The following is a 14,346-nucleotide window of genomic DNA, read 5'->3' as shown; positions in this document are numbered from 1 at the left end:
TGTAAATAAAGCCCCTATGTACATTTCTGCACAGATTTTTGTGTGAATGTCAGTTTTCATGTCCTTTGGGAATGTCTGTGAGAATACAGGATCACACAGTAAAGTGCATGCTTAACTTTACAAGAAACAGGAAACTCAAATTTTTCCAAAGTGTCACTACCATTCCAAATTCCCATCAGGAATGTATGATTTCATTTATATGTGGGATCTTTAAAAAAAAAAAAAAAAAAACAAAAGCTCATAGATACAAAGGAAAGACTGATGGTCCCCAGGGTGTGACAAGGAGTGAAAGGGTAAAAACTTCTAGTTAAATAGATTATGGGGATGTACTGTACAGCATGGTGATACAGGTGGCAATACTGTATTACACATTTACACATTAGAATGCTGCTAAGAGAAGAGATGGTAAAAGTTCTATCACGAGAGAAAAATTCTGTAACTATATATGGTGACAGATTAACAACTTATTTTGATGATCAGTTTGAAATACACACAAGTATCACATCATTATGTTGTATCTTGAATCTAATATAATGTTGATTGTCAATTATACTTGAATAAAAAATGTTTTTTTAAATGTTAGGATTCAGAAAGCAGAGTCCTTATTTGTCACTTGCTTGATATGTGAACCAGACAAATTACTTAACTGTTCTGTGCCTCAGCTACTTTATATGTAAGATGATACCTGCATACTTCTCTCACAGGAATGTTTTCAGGATTAAGTTACTTACACACTTAACAGAGTGCCTACCATATAATAAATAAAAGTATGCTATTATTACTATTTTTAAAAAATATATTAGCAGATAGCTAAGTGACAAGAGAATATTACTAATTTCATAAATTTTAAACACGCAAAACTTTTCCAAGACACGGCTCTAAAATCGACAGCAATCCCCACGCCTTATCCTTATCCCCCTCGCCATGGGGGATGTGCTCCACGATCCCCAATGGGTACCTGAAACCCTGAAAGTACCGAATCCTGTATATACTATGTTTTTTCCTGTACATACTGTTTTTTCCCTGTACATACATACCTTATGTCCTTAATCAACTTCAACTGTATCAGAAATACGGCAGGAGCTTCTTCATCAGCAAATGCAGCCTCTCCAGTAATTTTTATATTTTAGTCCAAACCTGTTCCTGCCCTTGCTTGCGGTAAATGTCTTGGTGTCATTCGTTTCAGGGGATCACTTGCTGAAGTCTTTGTATAGGCTCAATGCTTTCTGGCACAACAACTGGAACACGTTTCTGTTTGTGTCTTCCACTGACAAATTTAGGGTATGTGCTGCTGAAGTGAGCACTCTTCCACCCATACATTTAGTGCTTTTTCCATCCTAACTAAGCATTTATCACGCACTGTGGTCATAACTTTTGCAGTTTGTGATGTGACAGCAATACTAGCTTATGAATTTCTTTTTCCTTCTTCAGTTTCAAGATTCACAATTTCAAGGTTGAATATTCATTCTTACCATAGACCTTAGCAACCTTAGTAAACGCTTGCTTTCTTATTAAACAAGGAAGTACTTCATGGCTCCTCTTTGGTACCTAAATTGCCAGCATCACTAATCTTGTATTTGGGGGCCATTATTAAATAAAATCAGGACTGCTTAAACACAGGCACTGCACGACTGTAACAGTTAATCTGGTTACCAAGGTGGCAACTAAGTGACTAATGGCGGGTAGGACATACAGCACAGATACGCTGGACAAAGAGATGATTTGCACCCCGGGAGGGAGAGAGCGGGACAGGGTGGAATTTAAAACTGATGAATTGTTTATATCTAAAATTTTCCATTTAATATTTTTGGACCACAGACAACTACAAATGATGCTGCAAAAAGTGAAGCCATGGCTAAGGGAAGAACTAGTGTATGATGAACATTTTTTGGCTTGTTATATGTTTTTTATGACTAATGGGTTACCAGCTTTATGTTCAATTCTAAGAAAAAATTAAGATCTAGGAAAACTGTATGTTATGAAAAGTACCAATTTTACCAAAAAAAGAGAAGATGGATAATTATATATTGACTCAAAGGTACTAAATGCTACAGAGAAGCACTAGTTCTAGTTGTCAATAAACAGGGTAACACGTAACATTACCTAAAGTAGCACAAAAATGATTAAAAGAAAGCTAGAATTCAGTTTTTTTTTCCTGTTGCCTTACCTAAGATGTCCAAAATACTTGACCAAGGACTCCCGAGTGTCTACTTCTGCCACGTTTGAGAGGGCAAAATCATAGAGTTCAGGAAAATGTGCAAAAGCAGCTCTCTAGAAAAGAACAGCAAAAAAAAACCAAAAAAAACAAAAAAAAAGTCAATAATTAATGTATATATATTAATACAATCAACTACAATTCATATACCCTATTATTAAAATTTTTTAAAAATACTAATGCCCTCCTCTTTTTGATATGCTTCTTACATGTGACCGCTGTCTTATTGAGCCAGAAGCATTTAACACAACAGGGAGAAACCCAGAATTGCTCTAGCAGAAATGTAAAAACAAAGAGTCAATGTTCGTTATTTTATTTCTAAACTTGTAGTCTGAATGTACAGGAAAGCCAGCTTAGTTAACATGAGGGAAGAAAGCAAAACACTTTATTATCAAGAACTGACCTAACAAAACTAAAAGTTTTAGTTTTCAAGGAAAATTCCCACTAAACAGAGAGAGTTTGAGGGAGAAGCCAAAAGCATAGTGTGCTATGTCCTGCTTTATGTTGGAACTCAGGAAAGAGAGGGCCTTGCAGGGCACCACCCCCAACCAACATGGAGTAAGTGCCAAGAAAACCGAAACAGCAGCAATTATGCTGATCTGATGGGAGAATACAAGACAGCATTCCTAGTCTTCCTTAATGCCCATGTGGCACAAAGAAGATCTAGAGGTTTTCATGTACCCACAGTGTATCATGCAGGAGGCTGTCAAGGTTATGGATGAGCCTGCCGCAGGATTACTACAGGCAGTGGCAAAATGACTGCGTAACCCAAAGCTGAAGAGCGAGCTAAGCTAGGGAATGAACGAGAGTTAGCTCACAGGAGAGTTCTAGCTCTGTCCAGAACAAAGTTGGGGCCTCCTCGCCAGGGAGACAGCCAAGCTCCTTGTGAGCAATCATCATGCCTTGCCTGGCCTAGAACAGACCACATGCCAATCGAACCACGGTCACTTCAAGGGCAGAGACAGGATAAAAACAATAATGCTCTGAGAAAAGCAAGAAAAGATGTTTGAGCTAGGACAGTGTGAAGATCATTCCTCTTGCAAACCATAAATCTTAGTGTCTCCATGTACCCAGATGCCATTTTGGAAAAAGGAGGAACAGCAGAGACTCCTTGCGAGATAGTAGAACTGACTATGCAAGAAAGTTGAACTTAAGTTTGACTGAGTCTTTACTCAGAAAAATGACTTTTAGAACAGAAAGAAATGAATTACTTTACATTGATAAATAAAAGCTACTTTCTGCCAACAGAGGAAATGGGGCTCAAGAGGAAGATGAGATTAGTAAAGAACATAACTAGAATACTTTTGCTCATCTGCGCTATATTGGTGAATTTCATTACCTGTGTTTCTCTCAAAAATGTACAAAATGTTTACACTACTTTGTCATATGTTGACATATCTTCTTTCATAAAATGAAACAGAGGTTTAAATGCACTAAACTGGCCCAGTAACTAATATTTCTGAGTATCAAATATCAGCATATTTATTCTCAGGATGATGCCTATTAAAGAAAGCCGTTTTTTTTTTTCATGAATTCAAAATTCATGATGAAAACAGTGTTAAATTAATACCTCTTCTATTTGTACTATACAAATCCTAAATTATTCACGACCTGACTTTATGGAGCAGAAGCAAAGGCTATAGTGCATTTCAATTACCTGCAGGGAAGTAATTCTATCATAGTGAATTGTAGTCATCTCATTCTCTGTGAGAGCATTTCCAGTCTGGTCATTAATCTCAAAACCAGTATAAAACTTAAGCATGTCCAAAAGCTGAAAGGATATATTTAAATTAATAAACTGTGTGAACACAAAAGCATGAAAGCATGAAAAACATTATTTACTTCAAATAATAAACAAGTACGTTTACCTTCTCAGAGATTCTGAAAAGCTCTGTAAACAGTGCAACAAACATTTCAGAACATACCCAAATGTAGTTTTATTTATGTGGAAAAAGGTACGCATGTGCCTTGTGAATAAATTAAGTCTACACCATATATATGGTCTACTTATACAGAGAAGAATTTAAACGCCAATCCCAATAACAAAGAGATATTAAGGATCTAATCAAAGGAAGCCAGTCACTTTAAAGAAAAAAAAAAAATCTATCTACATCACTGCAAATCTATAGAACTATACCACTAGAGGGAACTCCCGAGGTCTTTTAGAGAGTTTTGGGATTGCTGATTGGAGAGATACTCTGTGTGTGCTGCTTCCATGGCGGAAAATCTGCCAGGTGGGGAAAGATAACAATCCATTCCTCTCCTCAGTCTCCGCAGCCGTCGGGCCCCTTCTCTAGGGCACCGTAGTTCCGCTGCTAACGGGCTGCTTTCCCCCTGGGGTGGCAGCATCAACAGGGTTCACTGGCTGCCTTCACCCCGACTCTGTATTATTCTTAATGCTAATCCATGGCATATCAGATATTAGAATTTTAATATGTGAGGAAAATCACTGGGATTTAATAAGAGAATGAGGGAAAAAAAAGGAGTGCTCACAGAAACAAGGTAAAAGAAGTCTTATTGGGTTGGCCAAAAAGTTCATTCAGTATTTTTTCATATGATGGCTCTAGGAGTGCTTAGCTGTCTTTAACTTTATTTGAAACAATTTTGTTAGATGGTACTGTGACAGCTGTATATTAGCATGCACTTAAAAAAAAATCAAAATTGGTGAATTTTTGTGCAGTCATTTTAATATTGAAGATGGAAGAAAGTATGCAATATTTTCTGCATGTTATGCTTTATTATTTCAAAAAAGGTAAAAATGCAATCGGAATGCAAAAAAAGATTTGTGCAATACAAAAGTGGTTTGTGATGTTTCTTGGTACCACTGACAATTTGGCCAAATAATTCTTTGCTGCGGGACTATCTTATGCATTGGAAGATGTTTAGCAACACCCTTGGCCTCTACCCAGTAGAGGCCAATAGTGGGAGAGAGCCAACAAACTCAACATACCGAGATCAATAAAGTCACTGGTGAAAAGAAAAAATGTATCTTTTACTTCACAGAAAAAAAAATAAACAGATTTTTTGGTCAACCCAATATATAATATCTAAACACATAAAAACCATATCTCTAACTATGACCTTATTGAAACACAAGTGTTGGAAGTTTGTTAAAAGGATTTTCTTCCAGATGACATTACAGGAAATGCAAAACTCTTTAATACTTCATCTTCGTATCCAAGTTAGCACACAAAGCATACATGCTTCCACACTATCAAGCACCATCTCATGGATGGAGAGCCATGTTATTAGGGCATAGTTCACTTGAAATTAAAGCTCATCATCTTTTATCTTCCACAGTGGTTATGTGGGCTACATCACTAAATTTTACATAATTTAGTAATATCATAACAAACTCACATAATACAGTATAAGCTTTTGTTAGAGGCCACCTATATAAGAATGCATTCATTTTGTTGTAGTTCTTAAAGATTTTATTTCTTTATTTTTACAGAGGGGAAGAGAAGGAGAAGGAGAAAAAGAGGAAGAGAAACATTAATGTGAAAGAGACACATTGACTGGTTGCCTTACGCTGACAGGGGCAGGGGTGCCTGACCCAAAATGCGGGAGTGTCGCCTTCACCAAGAATCAATCTGGCGACCTTTCGCTTTGTGGGATGAAGCCCAACTGAACCACACAAGTCAGGACAAAAAATGCATTTATTTTGTACATTAAGACTTGATTTTACTTAAAAATGAACAATTAAGAATTTTCATTATTCAATTCAATACAAAGCAAAATTACTTTGTATCATGCCCTGGTACTCTCAGTTGCAAGGCAAAGAAAAGATCAATTTAGAAATAAGAACAGTAAGTATGTTCAGATACATAAATGCTCACCTGGGAAAAAAGATGGCCATCCTCTTCCCTATGAACAAGATTGGAAAGGGAACAGTGAACCAAAAGGTGGCTGTCATCCAGGATGGTATTAAACCAGCGCCTTGTGGGGAGTAGGGCCTAGAAAAAAATAAACACCATGGCAATAAGTGTGCAGGTTTTCTGTAGCTAAATGTGAAAATTACTGATATGTAACTTATAAGCGTTAATCACATCCAAAGTACCCTCCAGTCTCCTGGAGACATCGTGCACAAAGCAAGGTCCATGTTGTAAATAAACTCAGTGTTATTATTTCTCAAAAATTATAGCACTGAAAAAAATCTCAGATGTCTCAGCCAGAAGTTTTCAAACAAAACCTTGTATGAAATCCCAGAATGTACTGAGTGTAGGTTTAAAAATGGAGTTGCTTTGAGAAAAAGGGAGGAGGAACCCCGAGGGGAGACTCCTTTTTCGGTTTCCACTTCCCACATCCCTCTCTGGCAGCCCAAGATGATAGGCAAGATGGTGACAGTCAGTTTGGAAACCACTAATATAATCAGACATCCTCCTTTTATAGGTGAGGTTATTGAGATGCTCCATGGTTATAAATCAGTTACTGGCAGAATTAGAATTTGAATGAAGATCTCATAAATGATTGCTAGTCCAATACTCTAATCCTCATGTCAAGAAACCACGCCACCTTTCCAGATAAGAGACAAACTGAAAGGATTTTCTTTCAATTTCCTTCATTAAAGAGGGAAAGGAAAGGAAATAAATTCAGTATGACCTACACCAACTCTGCATGTGAACTTTCCATCAAAATCTTTTACCTAGTAGTATGGAATCTTTTTTTAAGAATCTTAATTTTAAAAATTGACAATAGCAGCTACATGTTTCTTCATCAATATAGGCAAGTTTTAAAAAAGATTATTAAAGATATGGCCGTAAACCCATGACTTCAGCCACTATTTAAAACTCTATGAAGGGATATTAAAATGTGACAGATAATAAACTGCCATTGTTCATGTTTAATAACTATACTAAGTACCGTTTTTCCTACAAACAGCAGCCATCTGAGAACATCAAGAGTCAAGTGCTTTGGACTTTCTTCTCTGACACACCTTGAAATAAATGCAAAGGCCAGTTTGAGGTGATAAAAAAATATTTCACATATAGTCATATGCTTAATCATAGCCTCCTTAAAATGACTGTATTACAGAAAAGCACCTGCACATTTCTTACCTCTAGATCAATCATAAGTTCAATGAATCTTTCACAGTAATGAACTTTGTCCATAGTAACAGGTTCTAGACATGACACAGAAAACATGTTAGAATTTTCTTACTTAGGTTATTCTGTGGCACTATATTCTAAAATGGCAGTTATTTAAACAAGGTCACTTGTCCCCTATTCATCAGGATTGAACTATGATCAGAGTAAGGACCTTCCATAGATTTCACAAAAAGGTGGGCCTTCCCCGACATCTACTCTACAAATATGAAAAAATGAAAACTTGCATCAGAAAACATTATAAAAATAAGATTTGCAAAATATTTTAGTGTTAATTTTTTAAAATCTATACTAAATGATTACATTTTTTAAAAAACCTGAGATAGAAAAACTAGAAAGGCAGTTTTGTATCAGTTTTTGCCCTACTTTTCATATTGTCTTCACATAGTTTCTAGAACTTCTTTATATGCATAAACAGATACATATATGTGTACATGTACATATACAAAGATACCTTAGAATGCATAAAAAAATGGGTGGGAAAGATATATACCAAACTAATTAAAGGGATACTTTTTATGACTTTTTTCCCACTGTGCACATATTCCTTTTTGACATTAAAATGTCAATGACATATAAAGCAATAAAATATTTATTTCTATTTGATATATATATATATTTTTTATTGTTCAAATACCTTTGTCTCCATTTTCCAGCCACCACTTTCCCCTGTCCCACCCACCCCCACCTCCCACCCTCAATCCTTCCCCACTTTGGCTTTGTCCATGGATTCTTTATACAATAAAATAATTTTTAAATCACTATCTTATTTTATATTATTCATGAGCATTAATGTACTGTGTTTTAAAATTTTACATTTTTGTTTTTAAATAATTACAATCTTGTGACATTACATACTTTCAGAGTACAAGTCCCCATCCCCTGCCCCCCATGCCAAGAAATGATCTTCAGTTTTACCAGCTAGAGCATTTCTGCCAAGGCACAGAGCAAACTTGGCAACCCCCTACTATCGCTTAATCTAAGGACTCCCAGCTACAAGTAAAGCAGCACTTGCTAGACCTGACGAAGGCACCCTACAAATGCTTAAATAAACCTACTCATTGCATTTATTTCTGGTATACAGGAAAATGGAAGGCTTTATGTGACAAAAAAATGTGAATAGTTTTGTGACTAATATATGGAAATGTTAACTGGAACTTTTCCATGTCCATAATCCAGACCCTAAAATTACATATGCATGGAATTCGATAGCTCGAAAATACCTTAGAGAACTAGATCTATTTTAGCTCTCCATTTTCTAGGTGAGAGGCAAACGGAGGGCTAGAGAAAATGACTTGATAAAAGTGTAGAACAAAGTAATGGCTGGACAGGACCAGAATCCATACAAACCAGTCCTCTGTTGCTATGTTTTGTTCTTGTTACTGACAAAGGAAAATATTTTTGCCTAATACTTAAAATGTGACCACATTGTGTATTTGGTATTTTTATTTATAGGTTGAGAAAGTTACTGGCAGTCGCTTATTTAAAGTTTGAATATGATGCTTGGTACTCAACTTCTGAGCTCTGGTGAATAAAGCTCCATGTTTTAAATTAGTTGGTCCTACTGTGCACATTCTTTAGAGCTGAGAGCTTGTTATTCCAATTTCAGACATCAATATATCCTATCATTGGCTTCCTACATGTATTGCAGTTTTCTTTTTCCTTCTGAGAGCCGCCCTGACATCTCAGGTTATCCTATAGAGATTTCCTTTATGACAACTGTAAGGACATGTTGTTTTTAATGACCCTGTAAAGTGAAACTACAATTCTTATTCTTTTAACAATTAGTTTTCTGTTTCCTAACTATATAATCGATCCATCTTTAAACCCTTTCTGAACCCACAGTTTTCAACACCTTGTTTCTTCCTTTGCAATGTTAATAAATTTTGATTGAAACTCAAGATCTAAAAAATTTTTTTTCTGTTTTCTGACAATATATAAATAACAATGGCAATAGTTAGTGGTTTAATGGCTGTTAAAATTACTGCAGGCCCTATGTTATTGCTACTTGATTATCAAACTTTTCTAAATGACCACAGACAAACATTCCAAAGTTCAAGACATGAATTTTTAATGACCTCATTATTACACATATTAGTAGTTCTAAGCACTCATTATTACTAATTGCTGCAAGAAAACCAAATCTAAGTCCTCTTAACTGAATGATTTAAATATACTAATAATTAAGTGACTTAGATTATAAGCAAATGATAATTTTTTTTCTTTATACCGGTAGTAATATTGTGCCCATAGTCAGGTACAACTGATTTATAACATTAGTACTCTTCCTCACAGAATTATAGGCATGATTTTCAGTAAAATATTATTTGGAGGGTCAGCATTTATAAGTAATTCTATTGTATTTTTAGGTTAAACAAAGCTAAAATTTTTGATGCAAAAATAGAACTATGTTACATCTATAGAGCTGTTCTTAGATTATATTCAGGTTAGGAAATAAAATATTATTAACCAATGACATATCTTACATAGCATATATACACCTTTATTAAGTAAACAATATTTTGTTTGCATTCACAAATGTTTATAAAGATCTTGTAAAACTGGCATAAAATAATTGGCCCTGCCTGACATAAAAGCATATAACACACACATACACACACATAAAGGTATCTCTACATATAGTATAATCATGATATATTTCAAAGTGTATACATAGTATAAACTTTATTTTTTTCATCAATAAATGGGGGCCACAAAGGAAAGAAATCCTTTCCATTTTACCTCAAAAATACATTCCTTATACCTCAAAAATACTCTTCTCTTCCTCTGCGAACAGCATTTGATGTCGCCTGAACACACTGCTCAGCAGCGTTCTGTAAGGGCCATGTGGACAGGACTGGCGACTATCTTGTTTGCCACTCTGTCCAAGCTCCTTTGTTCAGGACCTGGGTCTTACTAGAAGCTCAAAAAATATTTACTAAATAAATGAACATTTTAATAACCATGCTGATACCTTTAATGTATGTGAATTTTTCATGGCAGTCACAATATTCAGACTGGTAATATATTTGAAAAGGGGAGGACATAACATTTTGTCATTACAATTAAAAGTCATCCTAAGAGCAGTTTCTGGAGTAAAAATTAGTAAATCCTACGGGGGTATCTAAATAACTCAAGTAAGCTGAGTAAAAGAAGATAGTTACCAGAAAGTGGGACTGATTTTAGCACAGAGATAAACTTCTGGATGAGCTGTGAAAGAAATCTTCTTTCTTGATAGGCTCTAAAATCAAAGATATAACGTTGATCAGTTATTATGAAAAATAATTATTTCAAAAGTAAAAAAGGTTGAACAAGCCTTTCTTATATTGTTGAAATGTTCCATTTCTCTTTTCTTCTTATGTAAATACAGCACTACATGCAGAAAAGAAGAGCCTAATTATTGGCCTAAAAAGCTAGCTAAAAAAAAAAATCTATTTCTTTTTCATGTAAAAGTTGTCAGTTGTGATTTAAAGATGAGGACAAGAAAGGAATTTTCAAAATTTCATTTCTAGTCTTCCCTTAACATTAAAAATTTAGTATTAAGTATGTCATTAAGACAAAGATGAGCAATTTTATACTTTAATATGTTTAAAGTATTAAATATAACAGAGTATTACAAATCTAAAAATTAACCTAGTTTAAAAAACAATTTTCTACTCCCTACTAATTTAAGATGCACTATATACCAATGAATGAACAAATAATCATCAGGTGTCAATACAAGTGATTATATCAGTACTGCTGGAAATACAAAGGAGGGAGAATGACTAAAACTTGAAATGATAAGTCATATAATAAAAAGATAATTAGTAACACAAACCAGCATGCATTTAATAAAACTGGCTGAAATTAATTGAGCATTTCTGTACCAGGATCTGAGTTGTGTTAAGTACTTCATATGAACAATCTCATTTAATGCTGAAAACCATTCAATAAAATAGGTACTAATGCTTCAATTTCACAGTGAGGCTCAAAGAAGTGAAGTAACTTGTCTAAAAGTACATGGCAACTGAGTGTGGAACGTAATTATGTCTAATTACAGAATGACATTTTAAATCAGTGATTTTCAACCTTTTTCGCCTCATAGCACACATAAACTAATCAACAGAATTCTGCAGCACACCAAAAAATATATTTTTGCCAATCTGGCAAAAAAAATAGGTGTAATTTTGATTCATTCACACTGGATGGCTATTGTTGTGTAGGCTGCTGTCATTTTTTAAATTTGACAATCTAAGGGAAAAGAGGCCCGTGTCCTTGACTAAATAGGCAGGTACTGCATGTTATAAAAATTCTTGCAGCACACCAATTGTAAATTGCTGCTCTAAACAACTACCCTTTACACAAACAACTGGATTTTCAATGAAAAAACCACAATGTGTTTCAGGAATTCAGAAGAAAGCACTGTGGCCTAAAACGGTCTGGAAGAGTGTTTAGGAGGTTAACCTTTATTCAAATGGAGTGGAGGGAAAGGGCACTTAAGGAAGGAGTATTTTTAAGAAACAACGAATAGACTAGTCTAGTGATTTGGGAGAGTCACAAGAAGGTCTGTAAGGAGTTTAGAGTTTATCCTATGGGAACTAGGACACCACCGAAAGCTTGTGAGTAGGAATATGACGAAATAAACATAGTTTTCTATGAGGATGGCTAGTTAGGCCCATTATTGTAGGAAAGCTAGAAGAAACATTAAATAGGAATTTATTGTGGCGGCTTAGTCAGGAGGCTATACAAGAGAGGGCCCAAAAAATCCCAGAATTTATTTATAAAACATTGGTTATTTATTCTTACATGTGTAAACTTCAGTCATCTTCAAAGTACTCACAATACACCTACTGAGACATTTTTTTCCCACTGTTCAAAACAGTTTTTGAATTTGTTGATTTTGATGTCTTTTAATGCTTATGCCGTTTATTTGTTTCACCGCTTCCACATCTGCAACCTGTTTCCCTTCGAGGGCATTTTTCATCAGGGTAAACAAAAAAAAAAAGCCGCTCAGGGTAAGATCCAGTAAATAGGGAGGGTGGGGCACTGGGTTCATGTCATTCTTGGTCAAAAACTGCTGAACACTCAGCGCAGTGGGGGCAGGAGCACTCCCAAATCACCCATCATGAAATGGACACCTGAAAGTTTTTAAAAACAATCCACTGAAGGAGAAGGCAGCCTCTCACAACACCACCAGCTGGTACACTGATACAGACGGGTTCCTAGAATACTCACCTAGCGGGGGGAGCCAGTGCTACAGGAGGCCTGGCCTCCAGGAGATAATTCTGGGTTTTTCTGGTCCCTCTCCCCTATAAAAGCCTTCCAGTTAGACAACAGTAGTGTGAATAGACAAGAAGGAAGATGAAGGTCAAAAGATGAATCCAGCCCTGGCTGGTGTGGCTCAGTGCACTGAGTGCCAGCTTGTGAACCAAAAGGTCACCAGTTCAATTCCCAGTCAGGGCACATGCCTGGGTTACAGGCCAGGTCCCCAGTGGGGGGACGCTCAAGCAGCAACCACACATTGATGTTTCTCTCCCTTTCTATCTCCTTCCCTTCCCTTCTCTCTAAAAATAAATAAATATAATCTAAAAAAAAAAAAAAAAAAAAAAAAAAAAAAGACGAATCCAGTTAAGACTGGCTGGATGGATAAAAACAGCTAGTCAGAGAATTTCAAGCCCAAATGGCTGAAAGAATTCACAGTAACTGGGCAAAAAGGTGAGTTTGGAAGGAAAAAACAATGAGCATTATTTTGTTAAGCCAAATTGGAGTTCATGGCAATGCATCCAAACAGAAGTAGAGAGCAAAGAGTTATACAAAGACAGGAAAGCACAGAATGTTAGAACCAGAGAGATGTAAGGGTAAATCATATTGAGGTAATAGAAACAGAGGGTTTTTTTTAAAAAAAGTAAGTTATCATGTTATTACTCTAAAAAGTGTGGAAAAAGAGCAATTAAAGGTGGAGAAAGAAATAGGATTATTGCTAGACCAGTCATGTAGTAAATAATGTAAATGCACAATTAGACCACTGAGCCTCAAAGAGATGCAGATCTCTTTTATATACACTTGCTACCAGACTTTTATCCAATTAATAATAATTACTATTAAAATAACCCCTAACCCTCACCTGCTTTTTTACTCTTTACACTTGATTTGTTTTTCTCCTTAGCATGAATCATAATCTAATATACTATCTTAATCCATCTGTTTCCTGCTGTCTTCCCCAACTAAAATGTAAGTTCCACAAGAGCAGGAGGAATTCTTTTCCAGTATGTCCTCTGCTGTATCTCCTATACCTGCAATAATAGTATAGGGCAAAATAATAAACACTCAATCCTTGTTGAATGAAGGAACGAATGAATTATGGTTGAAATGTATAAAAGTCATTGTTAAGAATGAGGGAGTAAGAAAAAGAAAGAAGTTAGAATGACAGCCTAAAGATTGTGGAGAAAACTGAGAACAATCCACGACAGACAGATGATAAACAATAGGCAGAAAGAATACCACTGATATATTTATCCTCGGGGCAGAGAGAAGAGAAAGAAGAAAAAAGTGGTAACAACACTTCTTAATCATCAATTTGGTTCAGCACTATGTAAAGCAAATAACAAACCAGTCAACTTCACCTAAGACCCACAATCCAGCATAATAAACCAACACAGAACAAGGCTTTGGCAACATACTGTTCTCTTGCTTCTGGATCCATCTTTTCATCATTCTTTTTAATTAAGTTCCAGAATTTTCTTAGCTTAGGTGTCTTTTTTAATTCTAATTCCAATCGTGCCTGAAAGAATAATAAGATATTAAATCACCAGCAACCTCGCAAATGACAAACATAAAAATTAGATCAACTACTGGTTTCCTGATTTATGAATGCAATACAGAACAATGGGATAAAACCTGAAAGCAATAAGAAAAAACCTGAAATAATAACTCTATTTTTAAAAACTGTTCAATTCTAACACTAGTTAACAAACTAAGACAAAAGAGACTGCCTTTTCTAGTCAAAATTTTAAGCTCAATAGTCATGTAAATTCTTATTTCTAA

General features: G+C 35.4%; 1 protein-coding gene across 1 annotated transcript in view; it reads right to left on the bottom strand.

Moving 5' to 3' along the window:
• The window catches only part of AQR (aquarius intron-binding spliceosomal factor), an 88,065-nt gene that overhangs the window by 52,634 nt on the left and 21,085 nt on the right, over positions 1 to 14,346 (bottom strand). The window contains exons 8-13 of the mRNA XM_054565618.1: positions 13,983 to 14,083; positions 10,485 to 10,561; positions 7,273 to 7,337; positions 6,055 to 6,171; positions 3,873 to 3,986; positions 2,168 to 2,271 (exon numbers count right to left, since the gene is read on the bottom strand). Coding sequence (XP_054421593.1) covers positions 2,168 to 2,271; positions 3,873 to 3,986; positions 6,055 to 6,171; positions 7,273 to 7,337; positions 10,485 to 10,561; positions 13,983 to 14,083 — 578 coding nt within the window. The remainder of the gene's footprint in view (positions 1 to 2,167; positions 2,272 to 3,872; positions 3,987 to 6,054; positions 6,172 to 7,272; positions 7,338 to 10,484; positions 10,562 to 13,982; positions 14,084 to 14,346) is intronic.

This window comes from Pteronotus mesoamericanus, unplaced genomic scaffold (genome assembly GCF_021234165.1).
Source record: "Pteronotus mesoamericanus isolate MK-2021 breed Mesoamerican mustached bat unplaced genomic scaffold, CSHL_Meso_final contig_164, whole genome shotgun sequence".
NCBI classification, from domain to species: domain Eukaryota; kingdom Metazoa; phylum Chordata; class Mammalia; order Chiroptera; family Mormoopidae; genus Pteronotus; species Pteronotus mesoamericanus.
The sequence above is the reverse complement of the archived record's forward strand: the minus strand, read 5'-3'. Positions and strand labels throughout refer to the sequence as shown.